Source organism: Lissotriton vulgaris, chromosome 9 (genome assembly GCF_964263255.1).
Source record: "Lissotriton vulgaris chromosome 9, aLisVul1.2, whole genome shotgun sequence".
Classification (NCBI taxonomy): domain Eukaryota; kingdom Metazoa; phylum Chordata; class Amphibia; order Caudata; family Salamandridae; genus Lissotriton; species Lissotriton vulgaris.
In genome coordinates, this window is record NC_141697.1 from 792,487,081 (window position 1) to 792,509,000 (window position 21,920).

General features: G+C 41.6%; 1 protein-coding gene across 2 annotated transcripts in view; it reads left to right on the forward strand.

Moving 5' to 3' along the window:
• RIN1 (Ras and Rab interactor 1) overlaps positions 1 to 12,204 on the forward strand; it is a 161,910-nt gene extending 149,706 nt beyond the window's left edge. For both annotated transcript variants that reach the window (XM_086938539.1, XM_086938540.1), the window contains 3 exons: positions 8,627 to 8,758; positions 10,088 to 10,245; positions 10,705 to 12,204. In XM_086938539.1, coding sequence (XP_086794665.1) covers positions 8,627 to 8,758; positions 10,088 to 10,245; positions 10,705 to 11,109 — 695 coding nt within the window. In that variant the 3' untranslated portion in view covers positions 11,110 to 12,204. The remainder of the gene's footprint in view (positions 1 to 8,626; positions 8,759 to 10,087; positions 10,246 to 10,704) is intronic.
• The last annotated feature ends 9,716 nt before the right edge of the window (positions 12,205 to 21,920 follow it).

Below are 21,920 nucleotides of genomic sequence, written 5' to 3' on the forward strand. Positions count from 1 at the left end.
GGAGTAGGGAGACAGGGAAACCAGTGTAAAACAAAATAAAAAGGCACACCTAGCCAGGAAAGGCTACATCAATTTGATTTAAGATCGCAACCAAGCTCTAGAAAATATGGCAGACAAATCAAGAAATCGCCAGATGAGGGCAAGCGAATTATTAAATGATGACTCTCCCGCGGAAAGAATAAATCAAAGGGGCAATGTGGTGGAAAAAGAGAAAGATAAAACCTTTAAAACCATAGTGAGAGAACTACAACAACAGAAAATACTGGAAGTAAACAAATGGTGAGAAAAGACTACTCTGGAAAAATACATTGAGTACAAAAGAATCCCAAGGGGATTACGAATATTAATCATGCCCACGCTAAATGATTTGGATACAGATCTTATAAAACTATGGCAAACTGACACCAATGAATGCTCCTTTAAACTGATGAGAACTCTCATCATTCACGCGGAAAGAAAACTAGAGAAAATAACAGCGATCATCAAAGCTTTAGAACAGATATTCCCTCATCAGAGGAGAACAAAGAGACCATTGAAAACATGGAAAAGAAGGTGGAAAAACATGAACTGGAGGTAGAGAAACGTAAGTCCAACAAATTCACCAGGGATAGGTTGGACTATACGAATGGTCGAATATATACATTCGCCCGGAAATACGACACCTTGAGGAGTCATGTAGCAATGGATGTGAATACTGGACCGGAGCACACGGAGGTGGTGGACAGCTCAGAAATAAGCTCTAATGACGAAGAAACTAATGCAACACCCCTGGATTTTCGTGGGGGGATACAGTTGGCCCAAATGATTACGCGGCAACGGGGAAGAGGAAGAACCAACACGTGGGGAAGAGAACAGCAATCACTCCAAAAGAAACCCCTACCAAAGCCAGAACAAGAAGGGGTGGTAAGAGGAGCCAAAGCAAAAAGAAACAGAGGAAAGCAAAAGTAGCTGCAATAAAACGTATGGCATCAGACAATATAGTGATCAACCTCTCAAGTAAAGAATTGACTGATGCACAACTGAAACTTTTGAATAGAGGATTTTCCTATTGCCCAAATAAAAACATGGATGTTCCAAATACACGTATTGACTTATATAAATTCTGCAGAAAGGTTAAGCTGAAGAAATTTTATGCAGAAAAGGCCCAGAAGAAATCAGATCCCGTGGAATCAAAGATAACAACATCGTCCATTAGACACAAGGATTTACCAGTGATTGTCACATTAGCAACAATCAAAGACACAGTCTCCCTGAGTCAAAAGGACCATACAAGTACAATCCAAAAGGATATTGAATTTTGCAAAGAATCGGGAATCCCCACCAATGTAGGAGGGGATAGTGGCCTAAAAAGGAAGTCAAGATTTTGCCCACAGCTTCCACCAGGAAACAAAGTGGACCTCTTTCAAGAGGTCATGACAGAGGAAATAATAAGGATTGCAGGCAAATCTTTTGACCACAATAATAAGAGGAACAACACTCAGAATTTAACAGCAGAAGAATATAGAGCAATGTCTGAACTGAGGAATGACCCCACCATAATAATAAAAGCTTCAGATAAAGGAGGAAATCTGGTTGTGCAAGACGTGACAGACTATATAGATGAAGCTAATAGGCAATTGAACAAAGAAGAACACTACAAACGACTAGAGGTGAATCCATTAGAAAACTGGACGAATGAATATCACTCTATGTTGTTAGTGTGGAAGGAGAGAGGCCTCATAGACTTCAATGAGTATCTATATCTGAAAACGGAGAATCCCATTACTGCGACAATATACTTTCTGCCGAAAGTACATAAATGCCTCAGCAAACCACCAGGAAGACCAATTGTCAGCTCCATAGGATCATTGTTGGAAACAACGTCAAGGTTTATAGACATCTTTTTAATGACCTATGTAACTGCCCTACCTTCTTACCTGAGGGATACAATGGACTTCTTGAATAAAATCTCCAAGATTGAATGGAAAACCAACTATCAAATGGCGACCATAGATGTCGCCTCTTTGTACACCTCTATACGCCATGAAGACGGTGTGGAAGTAGTCAAAAAAACTTTGGAAATGAGGTCCATAAGCCATTTGGAACACTCGGCAATGCTTTTGGATATGTTGGATTATTGCTTAACGCACAACGTATTTTTGTTTCTCGGACAACTGTATCTCCAAAAACAGGGGACCGCAATGGGGACATCATTTGCGCCCACTTATGCCAACCTCCTGATGGGAGCATGGGAAACTGCAGTACTGGACAAAGAAAAGGAGCATGGATCAAAAATCAGACTTTGGTGTCGTTTTATCGACGACTTGTTCATTATTTGGGATGGAGACAAGGAAACGTTACAAACATTCATTGACTCACTAGAGGAAAACGATTATAATCTCCATTTCACCTCGACAATCAGCTCAACTAACCTCATCTTCTTGGATGTTGAAATGTATGTGAGTGATAAAAAGCTGTGCTCCAAAATTCATAGAAAAACAACCTCATGCAATAGCATACTTCATGCTAATAGCGGACACCCAGCTAATTTAAAATGGAGCATCCCGTATGGACAAAAGCTACGGGCAAAGAGAAATTGCTAAGAAGAGAACGATATGAAAGAGGAGATCGAGAGGATGGCACAATGCTTCCGGGAAAGAGGCTACCCAGAAGAAGTCATCATCACTGCAAAAAACAGAGTGGTTCAAAAGAATAGGATTGACCTTCTGACTCCTGGTGGCAGCAGGAAGAAATGCGACAACGATGAGCAAACCGAAAATGATGAAGAGACACGATTAATTATGGATTTCAACAGACAAAGTAGGGACATGAAAAAAGCTCTACAAAAGAACTGGAACATACTACTCGTGGACAACACTTTAAAACATGAACTAACCCAACATCCAAGCATCACATATAGGAAAACTGCCTCATTACGTGACATCTTAACCCAAAGTCATTTGACATTAAAGGAACAAACTCCAAAAAAATCAACATGGTTGACAACGCCAGGCTTTTGGAAGTGTGCAAAATGCAAGGCCTGTGAACATGGCACAAATGCAAAAGAGTACAGATTACGAAATGGCAAAATTGAGAGAATAAGAGATCACATAACCTGTGAATCGAAATATGTGATCTATAGGCTACAATGCCCATGTGGGAAATTTTACATAGGGAGCACAATCAACAAACTAAAACTAAGAATCTTACAACATCTAAGGGCGATCAAGAACAGAGACCCAAGCTACCCTATGGCCACACATTTTGCAAAATATCACAACAGCAGTCCAGATTTGTTGAAATATTCAGGGATCAAACTGAGTAAACCATCGGAGAGGGGTGGTGATCGTACTTTACAGTTACGAAAACTGGAATCTAGAATGATTCTTGGTATGGGAACTGAACACCCGGATGGACACAACCTGGATGCTGAACTATATGTACACTTGTTATGAACTAATTGCACTCCTTCCATGAAAGCCCAAATGATGGGGAAGTACAAAGAACTAATTGAGAGGGAACAATTGGACCCATTCATGTAAATAATTGATTAATTGGACCCATTCATGTAAATAATTGATTATTGGCGCCAAACTTGATGAGTCAAGGGAAGTTGTAAAGGCATATGTATATATATATGGGCTAACATCGTGAGATAAGGAAACATCCACATTGGAGGAGCATGATTATTTTTTCTGTAAAGATATATAGGTGTTACAACGTTACTAGGATCTGAGATTGGGATATTATTGGTGTAAAATAATCAGGAATCATAGAATATGGAATATACTTCACTATGACGTAGGGAAAGATCCTGTAAATCACCATGTTTATCCCCGTTTTGTGTAAATATTTATAGCTCAAAAATATTGTTTAGATTCCTAGATGTACATATAATTTGGAGGTCATGAATTGACTTTGAAAATTGTGAAAAAATTGTACATACACGTTACACCATTATTGCTCACTAATAGCAATAGAATTTGATCATGCCTGAGGGAGAGAACACTGAATAGATGCATTTACACATCTGGATATGATCTATGTTTTATCCTCATAATTGTATATACAACACATGATGATTAACAAATATAATTGAAATGAAACCCTTTTTTCCACATTTAGGTAATATATTTGTCATGATTAAAAACAATGTTGAATTCCACTAGGAATATATGAGGAACTCAAGGCATGTTTTAGATATCTCATGCCAAGTGTATAAATATGTAGATACATGTAAATAGGTGTATATAAGCCCAGAATTGTTGTTCTCACTATGTGTACTTCACAGAAATTTTGGGAGATTATACATTAGCCCAGACTTCATTGTTTAATGAACCCAAATTTTTGTTTAAAAAATATATTTTTCTTTTTGATTAATGTGTACTTCACAGAAATGTAGAGCAAAAATGGTGCTCAAATTAAGCCATATGTAATAGACATGGAAAAGGGTACTTTTACTTTACACTATAAGATAAGGTCTAGATCCCTGGGACTCTATGGTCCAGTGGAAGGCTAGAGTAGCCGAAACGCGTAGGCCGTCCGTTTTTTGATGCGTTGCATCCTGCACATGGTGTGTGAATAAAGAAATATTTTGAAACCTACCTACTGCTGCTGTGCTGTGACTTCTGCCGACGAGTGGGGGGCAAGGAGAATCCAGAAACATGTATATATATATATATATATATATATATATATATATATATATATATATATATATATATATATATATATATATATATATATATAGTAGACAGAAAGTTAATAAATAGAGTGAAGTATAACTAGAATACTAATTCAATACTGATTGTTTCTGCAAATGATATATGGGGACTCGCAGTTGTAATTTTTGACAAGAGGCCAGTGTGTTTTGTCAGAAGTGGTAGTTTAACTAACTCATTGTTCAGAAAAGGTTTGAAAGCACTAAGGGGCATATTCTCAAGCGTGGCTTTAAGCCACGTTTAGTGGCTTACCGCTGCCTTGAGAATAAGGCCTCTTTCACGTTAAATTTAGCGTGAAAGGGGCGTGCAGTGGGTGTTACGGTGGGCTTTCCACCGCAACACCCATTGTGATCGATGCTGCCACCTATTATCAAGGGCGGCGATAATAGGTAGCAGTGCCGAACTTAAGACCAGAAAAATCCTGGTCTTAAATTGGGGAAACGAGGAGAAATGCTTCATTCTTCAAATTTGTGTTTTTTTCATGTGTGCTGCCTTGTGCAGCACACATGGAAAAAGCAAAATGGTATTTCAGGAATGTTCATGTGCAGGTAAGGGCACCTTCCTGTACATGAACAACCTTCCCCTGCACACAGACACCCTTGCAATCTGGTGCAAGGGTGCCTACATTGGCGCTAAGTTGTGAAACCTAGCGCTATCGCAGGGGGAAACACTAGGCTGCAGCACATTCTTGAGAAAAGAGTGCGGCCTCGCGTTTATGAATTTGCGGTGTGGGGCGTTAAGCCTCTCACTGCCACTTCATTAAGAATATCCCTCAACGTAAGCAAAGTCTTTCTTTGCTGAATGCCATTACACAAAAAATCCTTGCCCTTCACAACTTTTTAACATTTTAGATTTTTGGGATAAAAATAATTGATCGTTGAAAAACCTATTAAACCAAATTGGAGTACAAAAACAGAACTCAGGAAATGCAAGTCGTTATGTTTTTACGTTTTATTCAGATTAAATTGACATCTTGGACCTGTACAAGCAGTGGAAAGATGGAGGTGGTACAAAGTAACTGTTATCAAGGTTTCGTGAAGAACAAATCCAGGGAGTTTACAATTGTAGATGAGCATATTTCTTTGCAGTTTTTTTATAGTGCAATCTTAGCCCAAAGGCTTTAGAACGCTCTGAAACTGAACCGGAGTATGCTACAAATGTTTTTCTATTTTTTTTAAGGCACAGAAAGATTAAATGTTTTATTTAGAATCACAGAATGATAGAGCCAAGGCCAGGATTCCAGTCTGTCTCCCCATATTCCAATGTCAGAAGTTATGCCACAAATATGACATAACTGATACCTTGCCGATGACATTAGAGGGTAAATTTACAAGGCGAAAGTGCCACCAGAACAACACTTTTAGGGACGTTTTTGTGGCGCTATGCCATTTTCCATATTGACAAAACATTTTCAAGCCACTTTCTGTTGCTTAATCCGTTGACCGTGGCGTGAATTTCGCCGCTGTGCAGGAGGAATAATGAGTGGGCGTGGTTCGGACGGCCCCCGGCCGTCCTCCACACACGCCCACTGTGACGTCGATGGCCGGGGTCCGTCTGACTCATCGAACGGGTTAACGCCGCATAGTAAATATGGCCCCTTTTACAGGCATCACTTTGTGTAAAAGGGGTGTGCAATGGGTGTTGCTGTGGGCCTTCCACTGCAACCCTATTTGCTGTTTGATACTCCCCAAGATTTACAAGGATGTGTAAATCTGAGGCAGCACCAATAATTAGCGCTTTGTATTTCTCCTAGCTTTTGCATTGTCTAAGTGTGCTGCATTCTGCAGCAGACATAGAAAGATAAAAACGCTATTAATGATTGTTTATGTGCAGGATGGTGTCCCTTCATGCACATAAACTATCATTAAATAATGACAATTTGCTTCTTCTATATGTGCTACATTATTGATTGTTTATGTGCAGGAAGAACCTTCCTGCACATAAGCAATCTTTACCTGCAATGCAGGCATCCTTGCACTGTGGTGCTACGGTGCGATTGTTGGCATTAGGCAACTAATTTTAGTGCTATGGCTAGGGAAAACACTCGGGTGGTGCATCCCTGCATTTTGGAAATGTAGGTGTGTGGCGCTCCCATATTGACGCAGCCCAGCGCTCCAACATTTACTTGTAAATATGCCCCTAGATGTGGTGCTAGAACACTAAGGGACACCATTTGTTCCTTGCCAGCCACATCTTATTTCTCTTTCAGTAAAATTGAAGTTTTCCGTCCTCTTCCTGAAGGTGCTGGATCCTTTTTATTGGTAATAAAACTGCTTCACTTGGCATGGGTAGAACGTTGACCTTGTCCTCTGTGGAACAGGCAGTCCTATGCATTCTATTCTTCAGAGCAAGTGAAAATAACATATTGATAAGATAAGATAAGGCCAGGACCTTTTTAGTTTTGAAAAAAAATTATCTTGCCTATATTAATATCCTGGTGTGCTGATGGGGTTTAGGTCTGGAAACCTGTTTAATTAAAGATAAGAGAATCATTACATCAAAATGGTCTACCTTTTCTGATATTTGAGTTTCAGGAGTGTGGTGCTTTTTAAATTTTGGAGTAGGGAATTGATTTAGGTGAATTAATGCAAAAACGAAAATTGAGAAACCACATTGGGAGAAACCAAATCACGGAAAACCTAGTTTAAGGAAAGACAATCTTAAGGAAATTTAAATAAATAGAAAATTAGAGAAAACATTTGAAAGGGAAGATAATTTTAAGGGAAAAAAACAAAGTTCCACTAAACTTCGGTGTAGATTAGGATTAGTGAGGGTTTTTTGGGTTCATGAATGGGCAATGTTTAGGAGTGATGAGGGAGTATTAGGGACTGTGAATGGGTGGAGTTCAGGCATAGAAAGGGGTTTTAAGGTTTTAGGGATGTCTTGATTTTAGGTGCAGTAAGGGATGTTTTAGGTATAAGGAATGGGTAGAGTTTAGGGTTGGTGGGGGTGCCTAGGATTCATGAAGGAGTTGAATTTAGGGGTAGTGAGGTGTTTTTAGGGTTCAATGATGGCTAGATGGCAGGGGTATTGAGGAATGTATAGGGTTCTCAGATAGGTAGAGTTTAGGGATGGCAAATGTTTTTAAAGTTCAGAGATGGGTGGTAAATATTTTTTAGGGTTCAGTATTGGGTGAGTTTAGGGTGGTGAGGGGTTTTTAAGGATTTGAGGAATGGGTGGAGTTTAGAAATTGAAAGTAGTCCTTGATAACTCGCGTTGATACAAAAGTCAAAGCTGGCTACTCCAAAACAGATAGTGTTTTGATTGGCCCAAGGTATTTTTCTAGAAAATGCCACTCAGACTGCAGCCCCTGTCTTGAAGAATGTCAAAAATAGAACAGAGGAACTAGATGATTAAAATGGTCTACTTCCTATCCCAGCTAATCTGTGATATATTGCAAAAGGTGGTTTCTAGAATATATGGAACAGTTTGGGGATGTGCAACTGCAGACATTTCAATTCTAGGCTTTTATTCACTCCCCGATTTTAGACCCTACACATTTTGAATTTTATATCTATAAAAAAATATTTCTGCTAGAAATAAGAGATAATTTATTAAAAAGAGTTTTACACCCAACTTTTAAAAGTAGAAAATAAAATATTTTGCTCTTAATTTTTCCCTTGTAGCGCTCATCTTGAATGTAAGCCCGACTGTGTAGAGTACCAAATGTTTGAAGAACTGAGCTATTATCCTTTGTAGCATACAATATAGGGTAGATGCAGATGTAGCAAAAGCAAAAATTGAGTTTTGTTTTGATGTTATGAAAACGGTAAGAGTTGCTCATAGTAGTAAGTGATAGTTGCTATGAGTGTTGTCTGGTGTCTATTCCCCAAGGGGAATCTTGTGACTGTCTGGTGCACTATAGACCTTTGCTATGGTGATTTAGAGATACACTTCCTGAAGTCGCTGTATTCCTCTATCCATAGATAACGTATATGGGGCAGACGACTTCTTGCCTTTGCTGTCCTATGTCCTGTCACTGTGTGACCTGCCAGAGCTCTTGCTTGAAGTTGAGTACATGATGGAGCTCCTGGACCCTGCTCTGCTCATGGGAGAAGGTATGACACATTGCTATGCTCTCCAAGCATCAAAGACATGCATGCACCATCTTCAGCTGCCAAAGGTGTCCAAGAGACCAGGGATGTCTCTGCAAAATGCCCACAATTCATAAAAAATGTCCACTGTATTAATCCACCCAGGTCTTACCAAGGCAATCAACATTTTGACAGCAGCAAGTGTCCTCCTAACAGAAATGCTCTCCTTAGATATTGTTTGTGCATTGGGGAGATTCATGCAAATAGTTAAACGAACTATGAATTGCGATTAGCCCAAGCCATGTGTGATCCATTTTAATGAGTTATAAGTTTTATACGGTTTTGAAGTTTTCATGTGACATTGATCTGTTTTTAGAATGTTTTATCTGTTTAAGGACAATGGTCCAAATAAACTTTGATTTTGAACTGAACTGAACTGACAGCAGCATATTGGAAAATTCAGGCATCTTCATAACACGCCTTAATTCTCCCACAAACACAATATCTCTTACTTCTTAACACCTGTGTGGAACTCCTTGTGGCTAGTTACCAGCATTTTCAAAATGGTAAGCAGTTTAGGGAGATGACAGAGTTAGCCCTGTCTATATTGACGGCATACACATCACAAGTAAAGCATATGCAGATTACACAGCTTCCTTGCCCAACAGATTTCACGCTGATTTACTTTGAGCACCGTTGCAGAACAGGTTTGTCTTGCGCCATTGTGGGCAAGAGGAGTGTAAATGTGGCTTCCCCAGTTTTAGAGACACATGTACCTTTTCCATATATCCTTCATATTGTGCAATTCAATACGTATTCCGTCTCTGGCCGATTCCCCACCTTTTGGACAGAAGGTGTCGTAAGGTGCTGGTAATTTTTTTAAGTTTGTTTTTCTATAAATTTACTGTTATAGTGCATGTCAAGAAAAAGAACAATGCAAATACATTGACATTTCCACAAATCAAAATATTCTGCAAAATAACCTTTCAAGGTACGTGAGGTTCTACCCACAGAAAGTTCTTGTACAGCTTCCAGGGCACCAGTACTCTCACAGTGTCTGTCCTGTGGACATGTCTACTTTTATCCAAGTCATGAGTTACTCATATAACCCTTTATGAATAAACTTCCAGGAACATAACACTCATCACCCTCTCACTGAGTTTCATTCAATGGACTATAACACTGGCAGCAAATACTGCGTACAAATGAAAATGAATCCTACTAATTAGTCTGCGATACAGTTTGTATGAAATATGTTGACTGAATGCTGCTTTGGGGGATCGTGCTTGGAAAGCAATGATTTCCCTGCCTTACCACAGACCCACCTATGAAGGCCACCTTTTTTGTTTTCAGGTGGTTACTACCTGACCAGCCTGTACGCGAGCTTGACCATGCTGAGCAGCTATCACGAGCAGAAACCAGAAAAGACTGAATTCTCTGTGGAGTTCAAGAAGTCCCTCACACATTGGCACAGGCGGCGGGCTGGCCTTCCGTCATTCAATGACTTCCAGGTAAGGATGCCAAATCCTTTGTTTGATGGAGGCATGGGGCAGGGAGCAGCCACTGACTTTCATCAAAGTAAAAAGTGAAACATGAGAGAAGTTGAAAGGATCTTTCAAGCAGGTGAATTTTCTGAAAGGAAGGGGAAACAGTTCACTGGTAAACCTGTGCGGTTATGTAATTTTTTGCCTGCCTATAATCAGACATTCAAAATACGAAACGGCAGCATGTCATTATGTTGGGGCAGTTGTAAACACTTATTGAAATTAAGTTATGGGGGTGATGAAACTGATCAAGTAAGGATATGTCTGCAAATCATTCGAGGTACGTGAAAAAAAATAGTCAGGGAGAGGGTCAGGGGATTATCATCCACTGCCAACTTCCATGTTTCAGTAGCTTCTCTAAGTCATCCTTCTTGCATTGTGCTGGAAAAGACGTTAATCAATTCAATCTCTCTCTTTCTCCTTCAGAATTTTCTACGCATTGGCTACCAGGACTCCTCCAATGGCTGCACATCCAAGACGCTGGTAGTGCACCCTTCGGACACAGTAGAGAAAGTCTGCCACCTATGTGCCCAGAAATTTAAGTTGGCGAGCAAGGAGGGTTATGGCATCTTCCTTTATGTGGGTGGGGAGTACCAGCGCCTGGCAGATGATGTTCACCCACAAGAGATCAAGGCCACACTGCAGAGCCAAGAGGCCAACTTTTACTTTGTCTACAGGCGTGTAGAAGAGGTAGAGGGTGAGAAAAGAGAAAGACTTGAAGAACACAATGAAGAGGAGAATGGTTTTAATGGAGAAGATATAGAAAAGGAGGATAGCACTGTCTGGCAGTTACAGCGGCGGCATGCTGTTGATGTTGAGGATGGCTCATGACCTTGTCTTCCTCGCAGCAAGCCTCAACAAGCTTTAACCTGCGAGGAGATGATTCATCTTTAATTCAGAAGACATTCACAGAGAGGTTAGATAATGAAGCTGGCGGTGCTTTGTGCCCTTACCTTTCCTCACTCTGCATAAGCAACGCTTAAGGAAAAAGTCAAAACTTACCATTGAGAATACTTCTGTACAACCAAGGTCCAGTATTTTTTGGGTCACTACAGTAAGTGGTTTGAGTCTTTTCAGAACCATCACACAGGAAGGAAGGCTCTATGTTGATCAGGCTCCTTTTATATGAGATGCACATGGGCTTCCCGGAAGAAAGGAAGACTTTGGTGATAATTGGGCAACTATATTCCTATCACTCTCTCATATTTGCACAGATGCACTCTTAAGATGTCATGAAATGACCTGGTGTATCTCAAGGCAAGAAGGTGGTAAGAAGAAGCATGTTGTGATGAACGTGATCTGCCTTTCTTCTCACAAGTAACGTATGGGAGAAAGGGGGAAAACTGGAATAAAATATCCTGAAAGCCAAAAGTTCACTGAGCTATGCCACAGCCATCTTGTAAGCTATTACGTTGGAAAGAGAAAGTATTGTAGGAGACGTAGTGTGGTCATGGTGTGAAAAACAGTGGAGTCCTTTTTTATCAGTGTTGAGTACTGAGCTTGTATATGAGCAGAACAGACTGACTATGGACACTGCAAATGGGAATGCAAGTGAACATTTAAAAACATTGAAATTCCTAATGTACCAAAGGGGGTTTGTATGTATCCACATTTGTACATAATTATTCTGTATGTTCTGGCCCCCTAGTTCTGGCCCCAGACTTAGTGATGGGCCTACCATTGCACTGGATTCCGTCAGCTTCTTTAATGATGTTAAAGCTGCTATAAGAATCCTTACTTTATGAATTTAACTGCTCAGTCCATTTGAGACAGAAAGCAAGGATTTCCATTCCAAAATAACAATGTCTAAATTAACTTGTCTAAAGATCTGAAAATAATATTCCCACCCTTAATGCTTCCCTGCTATGCAAGGGGTCTGTGCTAAATGTTAATAAAGAGATGCTGTTATTTATATTTTTAATTAGATATTTATCTACTGGGTGTATTTTTTGTATTAGCTTATAAAAACCATGACTACTAAAACAGAACATTTAATTGACAAAGTATAACATTAAAGTGAGCTTAACTCTTGCATAAGCATTGGCAGACCTACATACTAAGAGTATTCAGAAAATATCTAATGATATAAAGAGCAGTCTTGCAGCATGTGCTCCTCATTTTCCATACCACTTTGATGAGGGTTGCACTCTCCATTGTGCATCTTTTTGTTTGCAATTCAACCTAGTTGATTGATTAACTATGGCACTTTTCTTTGTGACTGGCTATTTGATCTAAATTTCTTTCATTCTTTGTTATGTGTTCTCAATAATGTTGCCAATAAGACTGGTAAATTGCACACCATTGTGGGCATCTCATTCAGAGTAATCTGGCAAACCGATGAGGTGGCCTTTCTTCTGATGTGAATAAGATTTATCCATAACAACATTACAGTCATTTGTTTCTCTTTCTCTGGGTAAAACAGTTGTTTGTGTTTACTAGCCATCCCAAGTTTGTTTCCTCTTAGGAGTCCTCAATGAGCTTTATTGCTACCAGATCTTCGGTGTCCATTTCCTGGCATTGGTATGATTTTTATTGCTAGTTCTGTTTATATAAAATTGTTAAAATGAAGTACTCACAATACAGTGTAAGTTAGAAGGAGGTTTAATAAATAAGACTTCGCCCTCACAGAGCTAACACCACACAACATTCCATTTCAAACATTCTACTGCCCTGCTAAGATATCACACTTCTTCTTGTTAAATATACGAAGTTTGTTATATATCATATCAAGAAATCAGGATATTTTAAATAGCATTCCAACAAAACAAACATAGAAATAAAAATTTAGAAATGTAGTGACTATGCATAAGGTATGACATAGTGCATACAAGTTATTCTTAAACATACTTTTTCAAGTAACTCGGATTTCAGTTTTCCTTTCACTTCTGTTTACAACGATGCCTTAACGGAATCCACTATTTGCACCATTATGTACATCTCCTTCCTCTACCTCCGTATGAGCCTTGCCCTTATCTGGAAATTTGGCAACTCTATTCACATTCCAAATTATATTGTCATCAGTTTTAACAGCATTTTTAAATTTCTTCACAATCTATCGCGCATACATTTTTTTGACTATGTTGCTTGCCCGACAGGAGTTTTAACTTTGACACATTCACCCACGTTTAACTCCAATTGTTCATATGCAAATTCCCAGACATATTGCTTCTTCTTCTCTTGACACAACTTCTATTTATCCTCCCACATTTAACCGTCAACTAGTTTTAAACAACCCTTTTGCTATGTCATCCAACCAGGTGTTAAACAAGTGCTAGGTTTTTCAAAAGGGGACTGCCCTATTGTTGAATGAGGGCACGTACGATTAGCAAACAGACACTCTTTAAGTTCATTGTTGCATGGTGTGCCACTAATACGAGCAATCCGTATACCTTCCTTCAATGTTTTATTGAAGCGATCAGCCAACCCAGATATTCCGGGATTATAAAGTGCACCCTTCTTGTGCACGGTGTATATATAGGGGGATTTACCCAAACATAGTCACTGGGACCTGGGTTAAATAAGTACTGAGAGGGAGGGGTCCCAGCGTGAGTGTGATATAATATAAGCAATTCAAAAAATATTTACACAGACAATGAATGCATCCACATTGTTTTATTCACAATGGGACTAGGTGTATTGAATATACTCAACAATTATTCAATATCATAATCGGTTGTACAGTGCCCCAGGGGGGAGGAGGAAGTGATCTGGTGAGGATGGTGTGATGGAAGGGAATTAGTGACAGTAAAATCAGCCAATTAACAAAACTGCATTGATGAGTTAATTCCTATATACAAGACATAAGACCGTTGGTTCGACGCGTAAATCAAAACATATCATACTCCACAGAATACAGTAAATGGAAAAATATTGGCGTGAAGTTGACAACCAAACAGGTTATTGTTGACGTTTCGACCATCGAAAGTTTGCAGGGATTAGTGGTGCCCTTGCTGTGGGGTCTTCATCAGGACAAGGTGCGGGGCAGGCAACCTGATTGATGTATATAAAATAAATGAGATTAGTATTAATTGATCATGGGATATGCCTCTTATTGTTTAGTCAGGCACAATTGGAGCACACAAAACTACAGACGAGAGTATACCGTTAAGGTTATTGCTGGTGTTTCAAATACTTGACAGGACTAGCGTCTCCATATGGCAATTCATATATGAGGAAAGAGAAATCTCTGAGCTTGGTATGGACTAAGGGTCCCGGGGAAGGCGAACCAACCAGTGTGTTGTTCAATTAACCAAGGCGTCCTAGTACCAGAAAAAATGAATAAATAAATAATCCACATGCACTAGAGTAGTTATATTGAGCGGTTGGAGCTATAAACCGGCCCGGGGGCGGTGATTATGGCAGAATCTAAAGCAAGATAATGATCCTTTCAGTATCAACCAAAGGGGAATTAAAACGACATGCGTCGCTGACATTTTGCACAGTTTACCTTAGCTGGCAGGTAGATTTGCACAAGGTCTGAGATTGTACTTAGCACAAGGGATCACTCTGCGGTGTCTGTAAAAGAACACGTAGAGCAGGTCATACATGTAAATGGGTGTCAATGAGGACAGAGAGAGACCCTTGGAGACCCTCGAATCTTTTGGACCAGTATCTGTGGATGAGGTTCTTAAGGTCCTGGTGACTGTTAAGAGTAGCTCCCCCGTGATTTAGTCCCCATGAGGATTCTCAAACTAATTGCCCCTTCCATCGCTGAACCGATAACCGAGGTTATCAATGCCTCATTGGGATCCGGAGTGGTACCATCTAACTGGAAGGGAGCGGTAGTAAAAGCTCTCCTAAAAAAGCCTAACCTCGATCCCCTTGATATGGCGAACTACAGGCCCATTTCTCTACTTCCGGGACTTAGTAAAATCGCGGAAAAATTGGTAAATCTCCAGTTATCCAATTTTCTTGAGTCCAACGGTTTATTGAGAAGTTCCCAAACGGGTTTTCTTCCTGGTCAAGGCACCGACACCGCCCTGCTGGCAGTCATTGAAGAGGCAAGAAGCAATTTGGATTCGGGAGGATCAGTGGCAGTGATCCTCCTGGACCGTAGTGCAGCCTTTGACACTGTTAACCATCAAGTGTTACTTCAACAACTGTCAGACATTGGAGTGCGTGGGACTGCACTGAAATGGCTGCGGTCATTTCTCAGCGATCAGACCTATCAGGTCTGGGAAGGTAGCGCACGATCGGCATCCATCCACCTCCATTGTGGTGTGCCGCAGGACTCCTCCCTGAGCCCCACATTATTCAATGTGTATATGGCCCCCTTGGAGGACGTGGTGGCTCCATTTAACATCAAAATCGTGAGCTATGCCGATGACACCCAGCTGGTGTTCGCCCTATCCCAGGCCACGGAAAATCCCCAGGTGCTGCACTCCTGGCTATCCAAAGTCCACACTTGGATTGGGGAGTCAGCACTAAAGCTGAACGGTTCAAAGACGGAAATCATGCTGATGGGTCAGAAAAGTCCCTCACTCCCCCTGACCGTCTGGCCTAGTTGTCTGGGATCACCGCCAAAACCCAAGGCAGAGATCAAGAGCCTTGGAATTTGGTTGGAGCAAGATCTCTCCTTTAGGACCCAGGCTACTAAGATGGCAGGTGTCTGTTTTGGCCTTCTCCGATCTGTGCGCAAAGTGCTGCCTCTTCTTCCATTTTCATCTCGGAAGCTTTTGATCCAGGGGCTGATTATATCAAGATTGGATTTTAGCAATGCAATCTATTTGGGCGCTCCTGAGGCCACTCTGAATAAACTACAACAAATTCAGAATGCGGCGGCACGAATGCTTAACAACATCCCCATGTCAACGTCGGCTAAACCCGCATTGAGGGCTTTGCATTGGTTACCGGTGCGGGAAAGGGTGAAATTTAAATCTCTCTGCCTAGCTCATAAAATCCTGCAGGGTAAAGGCCCCCGCGTTCTGCAAAACCTGGTGACCCCCTACCAGGCCAGCAGAACACTTCGTTCAGACCAAAAACATCTCCTTAAGACCCCTAGGGTAAAAAAGACCCGCTCAGGAGGTTTTCCGTGAGGGTCGCCACCCTTTGGAACTCACTCACTTTAAGTCTGCGCTCTGAGCCATGCCTCCTTCGTTTTCGCAAACACCTGAAAACGTTTCTTTTCTGCTAACCGCTGTCTCTTTTTCCACATGAGCATTACTCTGTCCTGATAAGAGCTGGGATGCTCTAGGGTAACCACGCGCTATACAAGACCGCCCTAATAATAATAATTAAATGTAGCGACAAATTGAAAACCACAACCACAAATATTTTAAGAAACTCTTCCACCGCATATGAACAGATTGTACTCCATTCTCAGATAGCAGTGATTTAGGATATCCCGCTCTTTCAAATATATCTTTTAATATTCTGACAATCATTTTCAAACTAATATCTTGAACACACTTGACATCAGGCCATTTATAAAACAGATCAAATAAAAAAAGGATATATGGAGTAAAATGCTCTCCTTGAAATGGACCAAGTACACCAGTTTGCGTTTCTTCCCATGGGGCCTCAGATAAAAGCCTATTATTCATAGGGCTCTTTTTGCTCTTTAAAAAGGGGTCATTAATGCTACATGGGGTATAGTCCAGCACCATCATTCCCACCTTTATATCCAACCCAGGCTACCAACAATTTTGTCCTGTATGTGCAAGAGTACAAACTTGTCCTTCAAAGAAGAATAAAACAAATGTGTATCTGTGAACGAAAACCCTTCCTTCTCACTCAGTTCATCTCTTACAATCCATGAAGGTCTTGAACTTTCCTCCCATTCTTTCATGCCATGATACCACCCAGATGTCAATTTCAAAATTATTTTCACATGGACAGGATCATCTTTCTCTTTCATCTTTCACTTCCTTCATCCACTCTTCATCACAAATGACAACATCCTTTTTCCAGTATTGGGGTGTCTTTCATAGATTCAAATGCCTGAATCATTCCCCGTCGTCGGAGTGGGAGTCACACTGTACATAAAAAAGCAATAATTTGCCTATAATAAACCAAATCCCTTGGTAATAACCAACCAGGAAGTAAAGTAGCCCTAAGCTACAGTGAAAAAACTTCCACACTCATGACTATCCTAGTCATTTTGTATAGACCAAACTACAGCCAATCAGTCGACAGCACCCACCAGAATGTTCTCCTCAGAGGCTCAGGCTCTCAGATTTTCTACCGCACGTTGTGTGAAGGGAGTCTCTCTGAGCTCTGCTCAGTACTTCACTTTTCTGACTGAATTTATTCATCCAGGATGTCATCAACTAAGAAATCTCTCTTCAGGCTTTGTGATTCTTGTGGGAAGCTCCGGCTTTTTAAAGAAGATCCTCACAAAAAGTGCATTTATTACCTTTATCCTGATCATGAGGTTAAAGACTGTAAAATCCGCAGGACCTTCCCTCAGAAGACCCTCAGGGACAGGGAAGCACGCCTTCTTCCATGGCTACAGAAGATAAAGGATCAAGACAGCGCTCTTTCTGAGGTAGGAAGTGTGGCCTCAGGTTCATAAAAAACTTCTAGGAAGAGGAAGGCTGAGGAAGATTCATCTTCCACTGGGGCTAAGGTGTTGAGGAAGGTTCAGCCCTCCAAGGGCTCTGGCCTGTCTTCTGGAAAAAAGGCTTCTCCACCTTCTTTATCTGTGTCGCACCCTAAAAAGACTGGAAAGTCTTTGATCTCGAAAAGACTTCCTGAGAAGATATTACCTCAGAAGAAAAAGTCTACACCGTCGACAGAGTCGTCGTCGATTACCATCGTCGACGCCACCTCAACGTTGACGGTAACCTTCTCGTCTCCTAAGTTCAAGATGATTATGTCGTCGGCCTCTTCACCGTCGGCGCTGGTCTCGGTCACGGTAAGGCCTATTTCGTCGGAGAAGATAATGCCTTCCATCGTCGACGCTCTGCCGCCGACAAGTGCTTCGTCGACGAAAAGCAGCTTGATGTCGACAACCACACCGTCGACGAAGACTACATCGTCGACGAGTGCTCCATCGATGAAGATTGGCTCGACGTCAACGACCCCACCGTCGATGAAGACTTCCTCGTCAACGAAGATTCCACCGTCGACGAAGGCTGCCTCGTCGTCGACTGCTTCATCGTCGACGAAAAATGTCCCGTTGACGACCCATCGTCGACGAAAGATTCTTCATTGTCTAAAATATTGTCGATGAAGATTACAACATCGCTTAAAGTAACTGTCTTGTCGACGCCGTCATCGTCGACGACAGCACCGTCTACGAAGAAACCGTCAACGCCACTTTTATCAAAGTGTACTGACTTACAAGTATGGTCTTCTACACCATCTAAGACCTCCTTTAGCCAACCAATTACATCACCTTCTTTGCTTCAGAGACGTGGCTCCTCATTACAAGCTCTATCACCGCTTAAATTGCCTGACCAATTGCTGGATTCAGATGAAGATGAGGAGAAATCTGACATTGATGACAGGTTCCGCACTCCTACTAGTCCATCGGAACTGCTCATAAAATATCAAGAGGAGGATCCAGACGACGAATAGTTCCCTGAATCCGTAGATCAAGCTCCGACCACGGTGCCCTCAGCACAGATGCCTCTGGCGCTTCTTGATAATTTACAGTATATGTTACAAGATTATTATCGTCGTTTTCCTCCCTTGGAGTCGGCGGCATCCCTTCCATCCACTCCCATGCCTCAGGCCTCTATATCTACTTTGAGATCTCCAAGACCACAATCTCCAGCACCTTGCTTCAGCAGAAATAATCGATGCAGTAGTAGATGTGGCGTCTACAGGCTTTAGACAGCTTGCAGGTGCTGCGGTGTTAAGAAGACAAGGATGGCTGAAGTCCACATCGTTTCGCCAAGAAGTCCAGACCAGGATAATTGACATGCCTTTTGATGGCGAGTTTCTCTTTGGCCAGCATGTTGACGAGGCTCTACAAGCCATAAAGAAAGACACTGAAACAGCGCCATCTTTGGGTAGCCTGCAATTTCGCAAGTCGTCCTTTTGAGGAGCTAAAGGACGCGGATCTTTTTCAAACAGAGGAAACTACAGTCAGCAGAGGTCTTATCAAACCTCCCAATCCAACCAATGGTATCAACCCTACAAACAGCAGTCTTACGGACAAAGAAGTAACTACTACACGCAGTCCAGAAGAAAGTCCTCCTACCGTGGGAGAGATTCGAATAAAAAATAGTGAGACACGCTGCCTGCCACCATCTCTACCCTTCCCCCAGTCAAGAGTTGGAGGAAAAATATCCCAATACTACTCAAATTGGTCTGCAATTACTACAGACAAGTGGGTCCTCAATATAGTGGCCAGGGGTCACAGTTTAGAATTCAAGAAAATCCCCCCGAATTCTCCTCCCAAGGGCCCACCTCCAGCTCATATCCAGGAGTTGTTCACCCAAATACACTCAATGATTCGGAAGGGAGCGATCGAAAGAGTTCCTTACTTGCAAAAGAGAACGGGCTTTTACTTCAGATTCTTCCTCATAGGAAATCGGGGGAATGGCGATCAATCCTCGACTTACGTGCCCTCAACAAATACTTAAAGAAGTTGACCATCCGAATGTTAACACTTCAAGAAATACTCCAGCTTCTTTCAATGGGGGATCACATGGCCACCCTCGACCTTCAAGACGCTTACTTTCATGTGCCAATCCTCCCCAAGCACAGACAATTTCTACGATTCAGAGTGGCTGGCAGGGATTTTCAGTTCAAAGTTCTCCCCTTTGGGCTGAGCGCCCCGTGTTTTCACAAAAATGATAGCCCCGGTAGCAGCACATCTCCGCCTAGAGGACATTCAAATCTTCCCTTACCTGGACGATTACCTTATCAAGGCCAGTTCTTTTGCAAAGGCAAGCGCACATGTTTAGAGATGCCTGTCTCTTTTCCAGTCTCTGGGTCTCTCCATCAACTTCGACAAATCTCATCTCATTCCATCTCAAAGAAAGCCTTTCTTGGGAGCCACACTAGATACCTATCTCGTTCAAGCTTTTGTCTCAAGAGAAAGGCAACACAAGATCTGCAGGATGGCTAGCCAACTACAAGAAAAAGAGTTTGTTTCAGTTCGAAAGTACAAATCTTTCCTGGGGATGATCTCACCCTGCATCCCTCTAATACCCAACTGTCGTCTCAGAATGAGAGCTCTACAAGAAGAGCTTAACCTTCAGGTTTCAGGGTCGTTCGACGACATTATTCACATAATCCATCGTATGAAGGAGGTTTTTCGATGGTGGACTCAGGTAAAACATTATGTGAAAAACAAGGACACCCTGATAAGGATAAAGTTCCTGGGTCAGGGCAATTGATTTATGAAAAATAAAATACCCAGGCAACACATAAACACTGGCAGAGTTCAGGTAACAAATTAATACTAATAAATACTAAGGCACTAAGATAGCACAGAAATTTCAATTTAATAAATTATATAAAAGTGTCACAAAATAATTCATTGACATACTGATTAAAAAAACAATAGAAAGATTTCTTTCATTGAGTATATAGCAAATGCATATAGTTTGTTTATACAATCAAATAGTAAAATAGAGATATGGTTTCCGTCAAACCATGTTTATGTGTTGCCTGGGTATTTTATGTTTCATAACTCAGGTAAAACAGTTACAGGAGGGATGTGCATTTCTGGCAGAAGTGCCAAGGTTTACCATCTCCACGGATGCTTCCCTCAAGGGATGGGGAGCACACCTTCAGGTGATGACTGCCAACGGAAAGTGGAATGTAAAGCAAAGGAAGTGGCATATCAACCTCCTGGAGCTACGGGCCATATTCTTGGCCTTGAAATCTTTTTGACCAATCATACAGGAGTCATCAGTACTAATCCGAACAGACAATACAACAAGTATGCATTACTTAAACAAACAAGGCGGGACAAAGTCAGCCCTTCTCTCCCAACAAGCCCAGGAGATTTGGGATTGGGCTCTGGGTCACAGGGTCACTCTTTCAGCGGTCCATGTTCCCGGGATTTCCAATATACTAGCGGATTCTCTCAGCAGGGCGACAAGATCCAATCACGAATGGGAGATCCACCAAACGACGCTGGACTGAGTCTTTCGGAAGTGGGGGCACCCAGATCTGGACCGGTTTGCGACGTTTCGAACCACAAATGCCCACACTTTGCAATCTGGCTTCCCCACAAACAATCATGCGGGAATGCGCTTTCGATGAATTGGTCTCAGATATATGCATACGCCTTTCCTCCGATTCCGTTGGTTCCCAGGGTCATCCACAAAATGAAGAAACAACCCTGTCGCATCATCCTCATTGCTCCCAGATGGCCTCGCCAATACTGGTTCAACAAGCTTCTCCTCCTCTCAGAGTGCGAACCCATTCAGTTTCCACCAATACCGAACCTTTTAACCATCCAAGGGGGTCAAGTTTGTCACCCGGACCCAGCCTCCTTAAAATTAGCAGCTAGGCTCCTCAACACCTTGAGTTCGCACACTTAGATATTCCTGCGGATTGCCAAGAAGTCTTAGCCAATGCTAGAGCACCTGCAACGATTAAGACATACAAACTCAAATGGAAGAGATTTTGTGCTTGGTGTCATTCTGCTAACTTACATCAAATTCAGGCCAAGCCAGAACAGATCTTACCGTTTTTTCTTCTTTTGGCTAAATCGGGATTATCACATTCCACGTTGA